An 18,080-nucleotide genomic window follows, 5' to 3' on the forward strand; every position below is an offset into this window, starting at 1 on the left:
TTGAATTTACTCCAGAGTAACCACTGGCAGGAGTCGCTGAATATCCTGAAGCTGGCAGTTCAAAGGTCGTCTACGCTAGTTAGTCCGGAGGACATCCCGGAGCTCAAGGACATCAAGGAGAGTTCGCTGTCCCTCACCGACATCGACGTGTGTCCCGTCAAACGAGACCTGCCGGGTCCCACACTGGAGTTCCGCTTTGATGTCTCACAGGTGGGCTCAGGGATTTTTGTCTTCTAACTTCCATTTTGAAAATTGTTAAGTTAAACAGACTCAAATATTTCTTTGCTGTTTCTGATACTAGTGATAGCTGCTGGCTTGAAATCATTTTGTGCAATTTGACCTAGATCGTCACAAAATGTGACATTATTCAGAAGCTATCACTGTTACAGTTCTAATGTGTGAGAATACGCCTATTCATGATTTCAAGTGCACATTCAGTCAGATGATTGCAGGAAATACTATAATAATAATCATGCATATGTCAAAGGTGAAGGTTAACATTTTCATGTTGACCATGCTTAATACATGTCTAGTTTGCATGTACATGTCTCAGGGCTTTCACCTTTGACAATACCCATAATTTGATTTGATGTTATTAGAATTGCAACAGTGCAATACACGTGGGACACAGACAGCTATTGCTGTTGTCATGACCCACACACAATACACCGGTTTTTACGGAGTGTGGAGTGAGGAATGTCGTGTAAAGTGCCTTTTCCCAAGGGTACAAAATCGGTGGTGCCAGTGGATTGGAATCCGGGACTGCTGGGTTCTGGGCCGAAAAACCCTGCCGTTAACGCCACACGACCATAATACATCTTGCTGTGTGTGCAGTTGGAATCATGAAAAGGCTAGTAGTGGTACAGCAGTACTGGTATACTGATCATCATCTTGTTATTCTCCTCGTACAGACACCGATTATCGGCCGTCGTGGCCAGTCCCCGCAAGCACAGCCTGACGTGGTGGAGATCACGATAGAGGACGGCGCAGACGACGCTGACGAGGACACCAAGGCGACGCACGACAGCGGCGACAGCTCCAGCCAGCGCCAGTCCTCGTCCAACACGTCAACCCTGTCGTCGGCCAGCACCGCGGTCGGGCACGGGTCCTGTATGATCCCTGTCTGCTGGAAAAAACCTCATCTGTCTCAGGTAAAATCATCATGGAAAGAGTTGCTTTTACTGTAACTTCATATATCTTTGCTGGGATTCAATTTTACAGTACGTAGAAGGGGAAATGTTTTTTGTTTACAACAGTAATATTGGAAATGCATATACTCAGTGTTATGATGTTGCAGTGGAGAAGTCACCATCAAAACCGTGAAATAAAACCACTGCAAACATTTGATATTTACAATAATATATATACCTTCTTTGAATTAAAGAAAACAATTTTTGAGCTCAGAAATGACCTAGAGAGATCGATTTTAGCACAATTATTGAAAATATTTTTAAAACTAAGAAAGTTATGAAATGAATGTTAATGATGTTTTAGGGCCATTAGTGATATCTACCCTCATGTACTTGCTTCTTTGACCACTTTACAAGGCTACTACTAGACTGGAAAATTTCAACCATGTTTTTTGTTGGATTCTACCTCCCAGAGGAGAACAAGGGAGCGGCTTGTCAACGTGCTGTCCAACTGTGGGCAAAATGTCGGGCTGCCCAAGAGTCCCTCAGTGAGTACAGTATTTCTCTTTTGCTTCATGATCATATTGGGGTCATCTGATGAAGTATGTAGACAGCACGATCATTATGCCTGTAAATCCAAATCTATAAACTTAATCAACATCAGGCTTTCTATTTTGTTTGGCCAAAGTCTGTCACATGCAATAAAGCTTTAATCCAAGATTGAGGTGCTAAAAATTTCCCCCCAAAAAAACTATTGTACAGTTTAACTCATTGTCACCAAAGTAGATAATTCAGTGGCATCATCACCAGATGGAATTGAATAAAGCCTGGAATTGGATTTATAAAGTTCATATTTCACAGGTTCCTTCTGATATGCTGGACAAATGTTTTATGCTGAAGGGCTGGTTAGATGGTGAAACATGACATTTTTGGTGAATTTTTGCCTAAAATCTACCATGATCATATGTAATGAGGTTTGGTGACCTGAGAGCATCAGCTGATCCCTAGAAATCTCGCGATGATCATGAAAACACCTGGTGTAATACTGCCCAAAAAGAAATTTGCAGCTTACGTTTGTGAAGGTTAGACGTCCAGGTAAACAATATATAAATTTCAAACTCTACAACTTGATAAAAATTTGGAGACTTATTTCTGGAAGTTTCGAGTGACATCCATCACTTTTCTTTAGCGTCACTAAAGTAAACTAGCAGAACTAACCAGTAACTTATTTACAATAACTAGAAAAAAAACGGATTTTACATGGCAAATCACACAGTCATGCATAAGCGACATTGTAATGTAATTTGCAGCTTGTTGACTGGACAGCCAAACCATTTTGCTTCTGATGGTATAGGTGGGGTGTGGGTTTCCCCTAACAGTAGCAAAAGTTAAGTACAGCTGACACATTCAAGTTCCTTTAAAGAAGCCTGTTCTTTCATCCTTCAGGTGATCTTCAGCTCCAGTAGTGACCTCGCGCTGGACCGACAGACCAGCATGTACTCCTCCAGCGATGAGGTGTCCCCGCCCGACCTGTTGCCTAGCGACAACAAGATGGAGGAAGGTACCAGCGGCGAGAGCGGACAGCACTTCATCTTTAAGGACTTTGACTTCCTGGATGCAGAACTTGAGGAGGCTGAGGTAAACTGAGTGTTTTTTTTGTGTACATCAATCTGTATTTCTGTTTGTGAAGGATTTAGCTGAAAGATGTTCACTACGAAATTTTTTCTCTTGTTTAACTTGTTTTTGTTGACTCATGGACAAATTTTCTTATTTCAAGAATGACTAAAAAAATTCAGATTCTTTCCTCAGAAATTCTCACAACAAGAAACATTTGATTTTATTAATCTTAATCAAATTCTTAAGATTTTTACTGCCAAGAATTTACTAGTTAAAATTCCTTGTTTTTTGTTTAACAAGATTACTTTTCTTGTCATGTTTAAGAAAATATTAAAATTGTTTTCAGCTCGTTGACAAAACGTTTTTCTTAAAGTCAGAAAATTTTCTTAAACACAGTAAATTTCTTGGAAGAAAATTTTCTGTGTATAAGAAGAAACGTCAAGAAAAATAAGAAAAGGCATTTTTGGTAGTGCTAATATCTGTTAGCATCTGTGTCTATCTGTACCTATCTCATCAGTGTATGTCTGTCTATAGACGTGATTTCCAACATGATATCCAGGCAAAAATTGGTGTTGTCAGTACATAATGATATCAAATTACCATTGGAAAGTTATGTGTCTTATGGATTGGGCAGAAAAGCATTTTCATGATTATATTTAGAAATTTAATATGTTTTGCAAAAGTTCGATCTCTTCATCCTTACTGTTGCATTCTGTTAGATTTTAAAATAGCTCACTGTTGATGCACTTAACGTCATAGAACAGGGACCATTAATTCTTCTGTAGAACATTATATAGCAACTCCCTTCTTGAACAAAATGTAATTCCAAGAGACATTTTGCTGGGCTTTTAGGGCACAACAGAGGTATAACCTTTGCACTTCTATCTTTCCCACTAATCGTTTCTCTCTTCTCTAACCCTTTGGCCTCTCTTGTCGGACAGAACTCCAGTGGACGGCAGGTATGTCGCTATGGTAACGTCACCAGGGTGTGCGATGTGGCGCATTTCCACTTACCAATCAAATTTCACATCCCGAGTCTTTCACCGCTTTAATTTTCCACTGCTGGTTTCTGAGCATTTTGATTGTGAGATCTTGAAAAGTGGTATTGTTTGAAGTGGACAGTTGTTCTGTCGTTGTTTCAGGGCATCTTGGCATTTCAGTCGAATTGTAAAAATAAGGAATGCTTGCCCTCTTGTCTTGTGCAAAAATGTCAGAAGCAAGGGTTTTAAGAAGCCTCTGTGTGACTAAGATGGTTTTTGACCTTGACCAAGGTCATGGAAGTGACCTTGAAGTTTGTGACAATGGATCATGATTTACATACTGACAGACAAAAATACTGGACGATAGTCATGAGGACTGGTTTTGTGATGCTGCATAATGACAAGTTGTCTTTCACTGCTTTTTTTCTTGTGCACTTTGACCACCAATACAATATACATTGTGTGTGTGCCGTGCTGTGTCTCAATGTATTCATGACGGTTGTTTTGTACAGACTGAAGGTGAAAATGGAAGAGAGGTTTTCGAGAAAATTAACGCTGTGTCTACTTTTTTTTACTGATTAGTCGGAAGGTCTGGACAACTTTAACTGGGGAGTGCGCCGTCGGTCGCTGGACAGCGTGGAAAACGGCGATGGGTCGCTGCAGGGGTGTCAGCTGTCCGGGAGCGTGCCCAGCCTGGCCTCCGCTGACATGAAGGACGAGTCTTCGGATGACGAGGTATGTTTTCGTAACAACGACAAGTTACGCTACAGAAGCGAACATTCGATTTGGAATTTCAATATAATTGCATTATTTCTCATGTTTGTAAGGTTTCTGATTCGTAAGTTTCAGGTTTCTCCATTGACTTTGTTTCTGATTCCCCGATCAATCACAATTCACATCCTGGAGCATGTGTTGTACTTATATGAAGCAGTATTTGGTGTCAAATGAAAATTTGTGTACAATTTGTACATTCAGAAATGTCGGCAATGTTGTCTTCATTGCAAACTGAAACATGATGGAATAAATTGAAAGCAAAATCTTGTAAGCGGATTGGCTATTCCTGAGAGCGCCTTGACCAAACTAAATCAGGGAGTAGAGTGCCCTGACCTAACTTCAACTAGAGGCTATAAAAAAAAGTGCGATACCACTCTTTGTCATTCGGATGAAGACTTTTGAATAAAAAGTCGAAACCGGTACATTGTAAATCGTTGTGTCTCGGCCGTAATCCTTCTGACGCTCAAATGACTATAATGGCATAAATTGGTTCAAGCTATTAGTTTTGTTTTCGTATCACTGACTGACTGTTGTGTACGTGTGTTTTGTATAGAGTATCTCCCCTAGTGAAGAGGCCTTGCCCGCCACGATAGACAACCTGCCCACTGCCTCCACGGAACACAAATCACACCACCCCACAAACACAGCGGACACCGCAGACGGAACCGACGACCAGCTGCCATCTGAACCAATCAGCATGGAGGTGCACAAAGACCAATCCAGCGCCCTTTCATTTTCAAGGTCAGTCTAGGATGCCATCTGGTTTAAAAGTCACACCAGTCTAGTGCCTGTCCATTTCAAGGTCAGGCTAGCATGCTGTCCATTTCAAGGTCAGACCTGTATATGCTGTCCATTTCAAGGTCAGTCCAGTGCCCTGTCCATTTCAAGGTCAGTCAAGTATCCTGTCCATTTCAAGGTCAATCCAGTGTGTGCCATTGCCAAGGTCAGGCCAGTGGCGTTTTCATTTTAAGGTCAGGTCAATTTTAAGGACAGACCAGTTTCTGGTGTATTTCAAGGTCAGGGTGTGATGCTTTCGATATCCATTTCAAGGTCAATCCAGTATGACTCCAACTAATTTCAGTCTAGTGTCTTCTTTATATGATGTTGTGGTCAAAAAAGGTTATAGATTTTGATAGTGATGATAATGTACTAGAAAAAGCAAATCCAAGAATTTTCATTCAGAAGTGTAAAGGACACTGTAAGCATCTCATATATATTTTTTGCAACCATCGACTTGTATTCTGACTCCTAGCATTAACAATTTTGTCTCATTTGTTTTCCAGTGTGTGTAGTGAGGGTGACGGCGCGGACACGAGTCCTGGCACATCGCCGCATTTCTCATCACTGACGTCGGAGTTCCTGCCGATCTCCATGGACGAGATCGAGGAGGTGTGGCTCACGCACGTGGGGCTGATTCTGTCCGACAACAATGGGACGTGTGCCGTCAACACCTTCCAGCTCTTCGCACGACTCTACAGGGTGAGGCGAGGGTATCTGTCATGTGGTACTGTGGTTGAAGCGGGGCTCATGCATGGGCATGTGGGGCTGATACTGTCCGACAACAGAGGAATGTGTGCCGCCAACACCTTCCAGCTATTTGCATGACTCTACAGAGTAAGGATGATATCTGTCGGGGTACTGGTGGAAGGGTGCTCGTGGGGGAGGAGGGCTTATGCACCTGGGGCTGTCAACACCTTCCTTCTATTCACACAACTCTACAGGGTGATTTGAGTGGCTCTGTTGGGGTTTTTGATGGAACGGAATATATTGAAACTAAAGGGATGATCAGAAGGACTCCTGGAATTCATTGATCAATGATCAGGCAGAGGGAGGGATGGATTATAGATAAAGCTGCTGGGAAGATATAGAAAAAATTGCCTATTAGTAAGTATTAGTTTTTATAATTATGTTGTTTTGCGTTTTTTCCAGATCACCAGGAGAAGGTTCTACAACCTGACCAGGGAATGTTGTAACTACCTGGGGGACAAGCTCCGGGGCATCGCCTCACAGTTCCATATCCTTTCTCTGAGAAGCAGCTCTTAAACTCATAGTCTTAAGTTTTTAGGAAAATTTGTATGATGATGCCTACATCTGGCATAGTTTCAGTACATAACATATTGCAACATTCATTCAATTTCTGCCTTTGTTTGCATACATTGAATCAAAATATTTATTAGTAGCAAATGATGAATTGGTGTGTTATAGGGACCAATGGTAAATAAATTAAGCATATTTGAAGCAAAGACATTGCCTCATATTTGGTGTATATTGTACCAAGTTTTGGACTTTCCACATTCCCCTGATCACCCCTTATCTTGTTGAAGTCTACGCTGAAACTTTGTAGTGTATATAATTACGTTGCTAAATTAGAGTTTGTTTTGTTCTGTGTCCTTGACTGTTCTTACTGAATATGTTGGAGCTGCTAGTATCACAGGCAGAGTGTCCGCACATCTTCACAGACACAGAAACAGTACGTACATCATACAGTACATGTATACGCTCAGACTGCTTCACGCTACATCAATTTAAAAGTAATTTTAAAAATGTACTACTAGTATGTTGTGAGCGTTTAGTCCAATTTCTGACAGCAATTTGTGCATCTTAAATTGATAATAATTGTGTTGCATTAGATTTTATTGAACATAACTTTACAGGACATTTTTGGTAAATTCAGGCCAGCTACATGTGTGTGATTTGGATAGACCATATTATGATTATAGCAAAAGGAAATCTTCCAACTCCAACAACAGTACATGTACTGTATATATTATGTTACAACAAAATCAATAAGAGGTATTTCATTCTTAGCTAACGTTGAAGTTAGTAGAGAAGTATTAAATGTCTATGAAGTTTGAATTGATGTTGTTTTTCCTGCCCAGATCCTGTCCTGTAAACTCCTGGAGAGACACAAGTTTGCCGTTCTGGAGATACAGGAACACTACGACACATACATCTGCAAGAGGGACGCCACTGTCGAGGTATGGACAGGGGGACGTTAAGTAAAGTTAATGCCCATTGACATACATGTACAACTGTCCAATTCTTTAGCAAAGCTTTGATAGAACAGTTACTGAACATCCACAAACCTTTTCCATCACAAAAGGCTGAATTTTGTATGACGCTCTCCAAAGAATGTCCCAAATTGACAGTCATACATGATTGTGTATACCCGTTGGATGACACATGTGGCAGGCAAATGAAGTTAGGGCACTGGTCAGCAGGTAAATGTACAAATTTCTAAGTTACAAATACAACATAATACAATCATGTACATGTACATGAATGTAGTGTCATAGAGTGCTTCACACTTCACATTAAACTACCTGCTCTATCCTTAGAATATCTGAGTGCCTGCATGCTTTTCCTCAGTATTGTGTGACTCTGATGTACATGTATATAGCTGTTATCTACATTGAGTGTATACCGGTACTATATTTAGGATAAAGATGACTGATTTAGCCATGTCTTTTTCAGTGTCTTGACAAGATTAAAGAGTCTTTGAAGAGACAATCACTTGGAGAGGTGAGTTGCTACAAACAAGTTGATAGTTTGAATCTTCCTTATTTGTTAAAGGAGGTTTCAGGGTCAAGTTTACAAGGGGACTATATTTTCAAAACATGTAAGACTTTAAAGGCCTGTGTTACATGTTTCTTGCAAAAATGCCACTTTTGAACTAGTTTTGGAAGATTCCTTTTGGAATGTCTCAAACTTTGATACTGTAAGATTTGATTTATTTCTACGGGGATTTGATTATGCAGCAGGCCTAGGAGAGAAAGGGCAAATTTTGTCACCACGAAAAGTTTGCAAAAGTGGTAAAAGTTTGCAGTCAAAATAGCAAAAAAATGTGTTATGGATACCATGAAAATGAAACAGCAAATATCACAAGATTTACAGACTAAGAGACTATGTTTGGACCATGTTTTGTTTATCTATAGTGTAGTGTTTGAAAAGTCTGCATGAAGTTTTCTCAGTTTCCCTTAATATAACTCTTGTTTTTCATTATCACTGCAGGAGGCTGGAGGCAATGGGGAACAACAGGTGAGATTGCTTTGATATGTAATGTTGTGTCAGAGCATACTTGTATGGGTGTAGGCCCTTAGGTGTATGTGTTATGTACATTCTGATCGGTCTCAACTGTGCGATGTCTGTGTTGTTTTTCGTGTCACGACTTCTTAAATGTAAAACGATCAGTAAGAATAACAACATTTCGAACCTAACATCAGTCTGTACTTGGTCTGGTAGTAACCACAAAGATGCACGCAATCCTTTTCTGTATCTATATCATTTTAGACTAGCTCAAAATATTGACATTTGTATGCATTTTAAAGGAAAGCTACACAAAAAATTGAAAATCCTTCTATGCTATGCTTGATATATTCCAAAGTCAAATTCTTACTTAAAAAGTTAGAGTTGTTTCACATAAGTCTGTCATAGTTCTGGGATTTTCCACAACTCATGCCGTGCTGACGCCTTCTCACCTGATAATTGAATTATATGACGTCAGTGTTTCAAATTTTTCACCTGATGATTGAATTTTAGAACACTGACGTCATATAATACAATCATCAGGTGAAAAATTTGAAACGCTGACGTCATATAATTCAATTATCAGGTGAGAAGGCGTCAGCACGGAATAAGTTGCAAACTGTGGAAAATCCCAGAACTATGACGGACTTATGTGAAAAAAACTTGAAGTAAGAATTTGACTTTGGAATATATTAAGCATAGCATAGAAGGATTTTCAATTTTTTGTGTAGCTTTCCTTTAAAGACCTTTTGTTGGTATTGTTTGGGAACTTAACTGATTATAGCAGCTGCTGTACAAAATGATCCAAGTATTTTTCACATGAAATATGATTGTAAGATGTGAAATGCCCCAAATAGCTTACCACCATACTGCAGATAAAAGATCAGACCTTTTGATAGGTGTTCATCCTAAAACATTATTAGCATATACATTTGTGAAGAGTTAAACTTCAAGGATGATCCGAATTTTTCACCCGTACTGTTGATGCTTTTTGTCTTTCCACCCCCCTCCCACTGCCTCTGTCACCAGGAACTGTGTCTTGTAAGTTGATGTTGTGACTCGTGATGTGAACTTTCTACATTCCACCATATGTTGTGGCCATCCAGTGTCTAATACCTCTGCGCAGTGTATTATATGTGTACCACATGCGTGCAATATACGAAGGTCTATATTAATGAACAGGGCTTGAATCTGAAGCATCTAAAACATTGTAGCTAGGTCGCTGTGGCTCCGCTAAATGTAGGCTACATTGACAGAAAAAGCTTTTAAATTTTAGTGATTTTGAAATCTATGAAAGAAAGCATGTGGCTCTTATCTGACTTCTCAAATCCTTGAAATCACAAAATGAAGATCTGAACTATTATTGCACAAACTGTTTAAACTAAAATCTATTACAGCAGGCTGTTCATATCAGCTTTGGGCATGAGTGTTCAAATGTTGACCTTGTATGACCTTGTTTTTACAGCAAATCGAGCTGTGTCGGCACCTGTACAAGCTGCACTTCCAGTTGCTGCTGCTGTTCCAGAGTTACTCCAAGCTGGTCAAACTGCTGTCCACAGCAGCAAATGCGCCCCAGGTACATAATCTGATGTTCTGATAATACAATATCGGTTCTAGTGTTTTCCATAATATATGTACTACAGGTGAAAATATCAAACCAGTGCTCAGCAGCCATACATGTAGGTGAGAATACACCTGTCCATACCTGTCTTACATGCAAGCTGTACATGTACAGCTGCATGCAAAATTATTCAACCCCCCTTGCATTTTGGACATTTTGGCAAATTGTGGAACTTTACAGCTGCATAATATTACTAAATCATATAAGTGATGAACAGATATGTTATTACAGTCTGATACCACAGCAAAAGTTAAGATTTTTTTCATAGTCCATCCAAAATAGCAACTTTCACACAAATAGTATGTTGCAAAATTATTCAACCCCCTATGAGGGGTTGTCTTTAGTACTTACTGCAGCACCCCTATTTATCTAAAAGCTGAATTCACTTGATGTAGACGTGAACGATAGCTTGTCACAAGCTTCTGGCTGTGCTCTTTGGGAATTTCAGCTTATTTCTCGTAGGTAATGGTCTCCAGCTCAGCAATTTTCCAAGGTTTACGTGTCGCAACTGCTGTCTTCAGATCCAACCCAAAATTCTCAACTAGGTTTAAGTCTGGAGAGTGTTATGGGTACTCAAGAACCTTCCAGGTTCTTTTTCTGACCAAACATATGTGGATGTCGATGTGTGCTTGGGGTTATTGTCTTGCTGGAATGTCCAATGACGCCCCAGCTTCAACTTTCTAACGGAATTGGTAACTTTCCTGGCCAGAATATCCTAGTACTGGTTTTATTTCATGATGCCTTCAACACGGTGGATATTCCCAGTGCCATTGGAAGCAAAACACCCCCAAAGAATCTCAGACCCATCACCAAGCTTCATGGTAGGCAGGGTGTTCCACTCTGGATATGCTTAGTCTTTCCTCTGCCAAACATACCTCTGACACGAAGGACCAAAGAGGTCAAGTTTTTTTGTTTCGTCAGTCCATATAACAGTGTCCAAAAACTACTGTGGCATTAGTAGGTTGTTTTGAGCATACTGGAGGCAACTTTTCTTGGGGCATGGCTTCAGCAACGGTGTGGGTCTTGGGGTTCTGGCCTTGAGCCTTTCAGCATGAAGGGTGCGGCGCACTGTGTCCACTGAAACAACAGTTTCTCCTTCAGCCAAATTGTTTTTCAGGACTTTTACAGTAATCATATGGTTCTTGTCCACCTGTCTTCTAAGAAATATCACTGTGGCTGCTGAAATTTTGGCCAAGAATGTCGCCAGGTCCGTTAAGGAGTTGAAGCTGGGGCGTCATTGGACATTCCAGCAAGACAATAACCCCAAGCACACATCGACATCCACATGTTTGGTCAGAAAAAGAACCTGGAAGGTTCTTGAGTACCCATAACAGTCTCCAGACTTAAAATCAGTTGAGAATTTTGGGTTGGATCTATTGAAAGCTGTTGCGGTACGTAAACCTCAGAAAATTGCTAGCCGGAGACTATTGCCTCCGAGAAATGGGCCGAAATTCCCAAAGAGCACTGCCAGAAGCTTGTGACAAGCTATCGTTCACGTCTACATCAGGTGAATTCAGGTTTAGATAAATAGGGGTGCTGCACTAAGTACTAAAGACAACCCCTCATAGGGGGTTGAATAATTTTGCAACATACTATTTGTGTGAAAGTTGCTATTTTGGATGGACTATGAAAAAAATCTTAACTTTTGCTGTGGTATCAGACTGTAATAACATATCTGTTCATCACTTATATGATTTAGTAATATTATGCAGTTGTAAAGTTCCTCAATTTGCCAAAATGTCCAAAAAGCAAGGGGGGTTGAATAATTTTGCATGTAGCTGTATGTACCAATAAATTATTATATTGTACATACACTTGTACATGTACAGCTTGCATGTACATGTAAGACAGGTATGTACATGTACCATTATAGTAAATGCCCCTACCCATTTAGTTTTACTGTCCCTATAGGTGTCAGTTTGGTCACCTTTCGTGTTGCATGAGGCCATGGGGTCAGGAGATCAGTCACAAAATAAGGACATGCTTGGTGTAAAATTATACCATGGTACAGTACTGGTACTTCATGATCCGGTATTTTGGACCTGTACCTAATCAATTTTCTTGGTACAGTACCGGTACACAGTACCGGTATGCAGTCCTACGCCACACGGTGAGTCAGAGTGGATCAGGTCTTACAATCTGCTCTTACCTACAGTGTAGCTTGTATTCTAACTACTAAACTGGTATGTCATATACTATTTAGGGGGTTTACCGGTTATGCAAAACAAACAGAAACGATACATGTGAATTCCCTATGTTGTAGGTGACAGACTTCTCCCGCGACGCGTCAGACCTGAAGGCGCGGCTGCAACAGGCCATCTACGACGTGGACACCGGGAGTGTGTCGTCCATGGGACAGGTGGACACGGTATCGCTGTCTCGCCAGGTGGCGGAGGAGAGCCTGCTGGAGAACCTGAAGAACGGACAGCTGACCACCTGTGTACAGCTGATCAGGGCATTCAGGTGTGCTGTTTTTCATTGTTTTATTTTTAGCTCTTCTCTAGCTGTTAACATGCAGTAGTAGTAGTAGTAGGTAAGTAGTAGTGGACAACCTCAAGTCAACAATACACATGCCACATCTTCAGAAAAGATGCTGTAGCTGCATAGTAGAACTTAATTCAAGCCCAGTCTCCAAGACTAGTCTCACCTGGTGTGTAGCTTTCCTAAAGCTAAAACAAAGAGAGTCCAAGTGTGGTTTTTAGCATTGTCTATGCCCTTGCAACTGCTGTCCCTTGCACATTCAGTAAGTAATTATAGTAGTTACTGTTTACTAGCAGTTGTAGTAGTACAATGTAAGTAACAGCTAAAACCTCATTCCAATCAAAAGGAAGTTGGTGGTTCTAAGGAAAATGCTGTTATCAAATAGTATTGTCTTTTGCAAAGAATGTCAGCCTTTCTTTAGGTGTATTCTAAGCTGTTTTACTTTTGGACATTTGGTTTACACATTATTATAATTGCTTTACTCACAGACCCATTTAGCCCAACTTTCTTTATTCATAGCAGCTGTATGATATAAGTGTGTAGATGTAGTGCTGTAGCCACACGTACATATAGTTACCGACAGGCTAGGTACATGCTTTTGACTGGTGTTGAATGCCCAGTCGCTAGGCTTATTGATATGAAATTGAGAGGTTACTGGTTTGAATCCTAGCATTCCTGGCTAGACGTTGTGTCCTTGGGAAAAGTTGACCTTGCATGAATTTCATCACTCCATCCTGGACGTGAATAACCTAACTTTTGAAGGGAAGATAAAGTATCCCAGACGTCATGATAAGACTCATAGGTGTGGCATCATCTCCATTTCTATAGCCCTCAGGCCACACATTTGTGCAAGTCACTACAGCAGGGGGCTGGTCCGCTGGTAGTGATGTGTGTTTAATTTCCATACTGTTTTCCCAAATGCTGAGTGCTAAGCAAAGAAAGCAGTATGTACCATTTTTAGAGTCTTTGGTATGACCCGGCCGGGGATCGAACTCATAACCGACCGTGTGCAAGGCTAACACTCTACCCATTAGGCTATTGCACCGCTATTGAAGGGAAGCTATAGGAAGGGAAGGGGTTGGAAGGGAAGCTATAGGTAAAATGCAGTGGAAGGAGAGGAATGGGCTCCGCCTTCAAATACCATGCCCTAGACAGGGTGTATAATAACCCTCTGCCTCAACAGACTATGGCCTCAACAGACTTTAACTTTTTTAACTTATTACACACTAGGATATATATAGGAGATTCTTTTTACCCAACCAGGTAATCTCACCTGCTAACAGAGTGGTACAAATTAAAACATTACTACTGGACAAATGATAAAACTCGGACGTTTCGGGCGTCCATCCGACTGCCCTTCATCAACGAGAAGAAAAAGTACTCATTCTTCTCGTTGATAAAGGGTAGTCGGATGGACGCCCAAAACGTCCGAGTTTTATCATTTGTCCAGTAGTAATGTTTTAATTTGTACCACTCTATTTGCTTACCTGGATGTTTAACATTCATAAACATCTCACCTGCTAACGTTTCGGTGTCTATCAGACACCTTCTTCAGAGCTTCTGATTGGAGTACTGCTTCTCACTGCTATAAGTAGCCGATGTAGGTGGCGCTTTTGCAGTGAGAATACTGTCCCAAATGTGGCTTAAAGCTTGTATCCCCCCTCGTCTCGGTTCATCACTGGTGTTGTCTTCCTTATCCAGACGGCTTCCTTAATCCAACGGGTACGGGTACGTCTGTTATCCTCTCTGTCGAATACCTTGGCCCCCTCCCAGTCAATGACACAGTTGTGTCTAGCAATGTGGTCAGTGACTGCAGATTTCTTCTCTTCTTTTATTACATACTATGTTGTAATTATTCCAGATCCATGTGGCCTAACCTGGTGTTTGGTTCTGGGGATGAAGACGACATGGAGTACCTGCTGGCACTGTTCTGTAAACATGTGGCCGACAATAAAACAGGTTTGTTTCCTTTTTAGTCTGCTGTGTCATACCTCATAATGTAGCTGTGCTCTTTGCAGTGTTAAAATGTTGCCTTAAGGTCTTATTCCTGTTTTACTATGCGTGTATACTCAAGAGTACATTGGTACATTTCCTATAGCTTCATTACGAGCGAGCCCATATAAAAGACGTATTATAATTCATGTAAGCCTATGGGGCGAAAAAACTCATGAATGACCTAAATTTGATACTTTTCCTTTGAAGAATTATCACATCAATGGATGATACTGACATTTTAGTCTGTTTATAAAGATAAAATCATTGCTGTTTGCCTGGATCAAGACATGTTTCCAGTCATTAAAGAGTTCGAAATGTACATTGTCAATTTGCATGATATGCACTTGCAGAATAATCCCAAAAAAGTATAAATCTTGAAATGTTTGCAGTGGTTATATTTTTTGCAGTTCTTGTGGTGTCTCTCCACCTAAAAATCATGACATCACAAAATGCATTTCTCTGCTACAGTATTGTTTTGACGACAACCTGAAAACACTGAAAATTTTTTTGTTCAACTCCTACCACGAAATAAAATTCCTGTGAAAATAAAATGATCTCTATATATAGCACTTGTAACTACTCTAACAGGTGTTTTTGTTGTGACCTCTGACCTCTGACCTGTTGTTGCTGCTCTCCTTACAACCTCTCACCTCTGACCTGTTCCAGGTGTCCTTGTGATGACCCGAGCAGATACTGACCTCTCCGGCGTCTGTCATCGGCTGATGGAGGTCAACATCCAGCTGCTATCCTCCCTCAAGTTACTAGAAATCCCCCCGAAGTCTCCCCAATCCTCCCCTTCCAGTCCCTCCCCTACTACCAACCTGTAGTCTTAGTATCAATAGAAATGATTTATTCAGAAAATGTCATTCCTTTTGTTCAAGGCTTTACTGATCTGATTATATGGATGACATCCTCTGGGCACCCCAAAACTGGTGCGAGCGTGCAAAGAAAAAAAATAGGCAACGAAAGTTGCCATCATTATGAAATCTAAGTGGTCAAGAAGGTTGATCAAATGACTGAACGCACAGAACATGGTACACCAGACAATAAAGACATTTTTTTCTTTCACACTTTCTTTAATTTTGGAAAATTTTGTGTCTAATGTCCATTTTTCCATTTACTGCATATATTTGATAATGTTGAGTCTTCTTTGTATGATTTACAAGATATGGTCACTGTAGTAAACTTTTTTGTTTTGTTTTGTTTTGGAAACAGACAAAAAATGATGCATGCCCAGATACCATCCATGTAATCAGTTCAGTGAGGCCTATCTCCCTCATTCTACTGAACACCAAAAATCCTGAGAAAATCCCCCTCCCCAATTTATTTATTGTGTTTTCATTTATTTTCCTCCTTCTATGGCCATTCTCCTAAATATATTTGTCAGAATGATTCCATCCATGCTGGGAGGTTTTACACCATTGAAGTAGGTTGTAGAGTCACTGTAGATGACCCCTGGGTTGTTGACCCCAAAGTCAGATCAAGAAAACACTGTGTTAAGGACCTTAGAAATGATTCTATAAGATGTGGAGTAAGGTTGATTCCTGCCACCAGACAGGCATAAGTTTTTCTAGTAAGGACAGCTATATAGTGCGTCACTTTAAACAGGCACCTCAGGTGTCTTAGCACGGACAGCTCTAGGTCCTTCAGCCTAGATGGACACAATTTTGCTGTCTTACAAAATTGTAGTTAATAAGTGCTGGTCTTGAAAACTTTCTTCTAGATCTATGACTATTGTATGAACAATAACTATTAATGCTATATATTATGGTAAGCTAATAGAAAAATGTTCTTGAAGATTATGGCATTGACAAACTGTTCGCTAGCAAGAAAACAAACTGACAGACTTTGAAGTTCGTTATAAACCATATTTGTACATGTATATCCGCCAAAAACATTGTATTGCAACTATATCATGGCACAAATGACAAGAATTATCAACGACAGAAAAATGTCCATTTAATAAATGTACAATAAACAGAAATACTTTTGAACAGAGTTCAAGCCATGGAAGATAAGTGTAGGAATGATAGGTTTTGATAAATTTTTATCAATGAATGTGCAAAACAGTAATTCGAAAATGTGAGCTTATGTCATACTATGGGTTAGCAAATGTAGCATTAGTAAGCCATTATGATTTGAAATTATCCTGTACAAGTGTGGCATGTATTGCTCATCAAGTACAATTTACATTGAAAGACAATTTTGCAACTTTAACTGCTGTAGTAGCCTGTGTTACACAATGTCTCACTGTCAGGAACTGATTGGGCCTCTTTCCAAGAGAGTCCAGCTAGAAGCTTAATTCAGTCAGGCTACTTCTGTAATATGATAATAATTATAGTGAAACTGCCTATGTAGTGCAGACTGTACAAAGAATGACCTACAATGGCCCGAGAGCCAGTCTAGGTACAAGAGACAAGAAATGTACGGATACACAAATTTTGTATATCTACAGTTGAAGATGTTTGTAGACATTTGAGTGACATCCTTGTGGCTTTTTAACTACATTGAAGCACTACATTCACCAGTATCAATGATAGAATTGATTTCATGTACTTGTATATCTTTCTTGTGACCAACAGTGTATGTAGTGAGAATATCACGTTTGAACGAAATGGAGCTTTATATTTAAGTTGACCACTACTGTAAGATCTCACTATCACATTTTTGAGGTTTTTGTTGAAAGTTACAAGTACTTTCTTCCTTATGCTGTAACTTGTAAGTAGGGGAAGTTCATAGTACACAAAGAGTGTACAGTACAGTCCTGCCATTGTTCTAGTACCGAAGCTTCTCGTATTTCTGGTAAAAAAACAACTTTTGTTGTGGTTTTTGTTGTCAACAGACTACTAGTAGAATGTTGGGCTTGATGCCCAGTTGTTTTTGTGTAGGATGTGCTCCTCTGTTATGTACATATTGTATACAAACCTTTGAAAGTGTGCTTTCTGGCACGTACAATACTTTATTGAGTAGTGACTTCAAAATGGTTTAGCAAAAATGTAAGATGTTATTATGAATAAAACATTATGCACAGTTCTAAGATATCTGTTGTTTTATGTTCAATTTAAATAGGAATATGCACTGAAAAATCACCTAGCAAGCTTCGTACTTTAAAGCTGATCTTGGAAACTATGAAACTCGCATAATTCTCACTTTTATCTGTCACCCTAACTGTAAGAATATGTGTCGAAAGAGATCTCAAATACAACGTAGCCCAATGTAATGCGCTCCTATATATAAACTGCATATCTGGGGGTGCTGCACTAGAGATCTCTCAAACACACTTGGCGGCTATATGTATCCCGTTAGATGGATGTCATTGCCTGTCGTACGACCGCGCGGGCCTATTCACTCCTAAGGAAAAAGCGGCCGTACGTAAAAAGATACGTAGGTTTTGGTCGCACGTCGTTATCGCTTGTCCACAAATTGTGTGAATGATAGTAATGTTTTTTATTGGTC

At 40.0% G+C, this 18,080-nt stretch overlaps 1 protein-coding gene across 1 annotated transcript in view; it reads left to right on the plus strand.

The window, feature by feature from the left end:
• The window catches only part of LOC136437551 (protein furry homolog-like), a 58,860-nt gene extending 41,197 nt beyond the window's left edge, over positions 1 to 17,663 (plus strand). The window contains exons 47-63 of the mRNA XM_066432167.1: positions 16 to 210; positions 912 to 1,151; positions 1,604 to 1,678; positions 2,577 to 2,768; positions 4,310 to 4,462; positions 5,055 to 5,242; positions 5,785 to 5,980; positions 6,431 to 6,514; positions 6,906 to 6,971; positions 7,381 to 7,479; positions 7,976 to 8,023; positions 8,513 to 8,539; positions 9,557 to 9,568; positions 9,993 to 10,103; positions 12,412 to 12,611; positions 14,491 to 14,588; positions 15,291 to 17,663. Coding sequence (XP_066288264.1) covers positions 16 to 210; positions 912 to 1,151; positions 1,604 to 1,678; positions 2,577 to 2,768; positions 4,310 to 4,462; positions 5,055 to 5,242; positions 5,785 to 5,980; positions 6,431 to 6,514; positions 6,906 to 6,971; positions 7,381 to 7,479; positions 7,976 to 8,023; positions 8,513 to 8,539; positions 9,557 to 9,568; positions 9,993 to 10,103; positions 12,412 to 12,611; positions 14,491 to 14,588; positions 15,291 to 15,451 — 2,145 coding nt within the window. The 3' untranslated portion in view covers positions 15,452 to 17,663. The remainder of the gene's footprint in view (positions 1 to 15; positions 211 to 911; positions 1,152 to 1,603; positions 1,679 to 2,576; positions 2,769 to 4,309; positions 4,463 to 5,054; positions 5,243 to 5,784; positions 5,981 to 6,430; positions 6,515 to 6,905; positions 6,972 to 7,380; positions 7,480 to 7,975; positions 8,024 to 8,512; positions 8,540 to 9,556; positions 9,569 to 9,992; positions 10,104 to 12,411; positions 12,612 to 14,490; positions 14,589 to 15,290) is intronic.
• Positions 17,664 to 18,080: the final 417 nt, after the last annotated feature.

The sequence above is a fragment of the Branchiostoma lanceolatum genome, chromosome 6, assembly GCF_035083965.1.
Source record: "Branchiostoma lanceolatum isolate klBraLanc5 chromosome 6, klBraLanc5.hap2, whole genome shotgun sequence".
In the NCBI taxonomy this organism is placed as follows: Eukaryota; Metazoa; Chordata; class Leptocardii; order Amphioxiformes; family Branchiostomatidae; genus Branchiostoma; species Branchiostoma lanceolatum.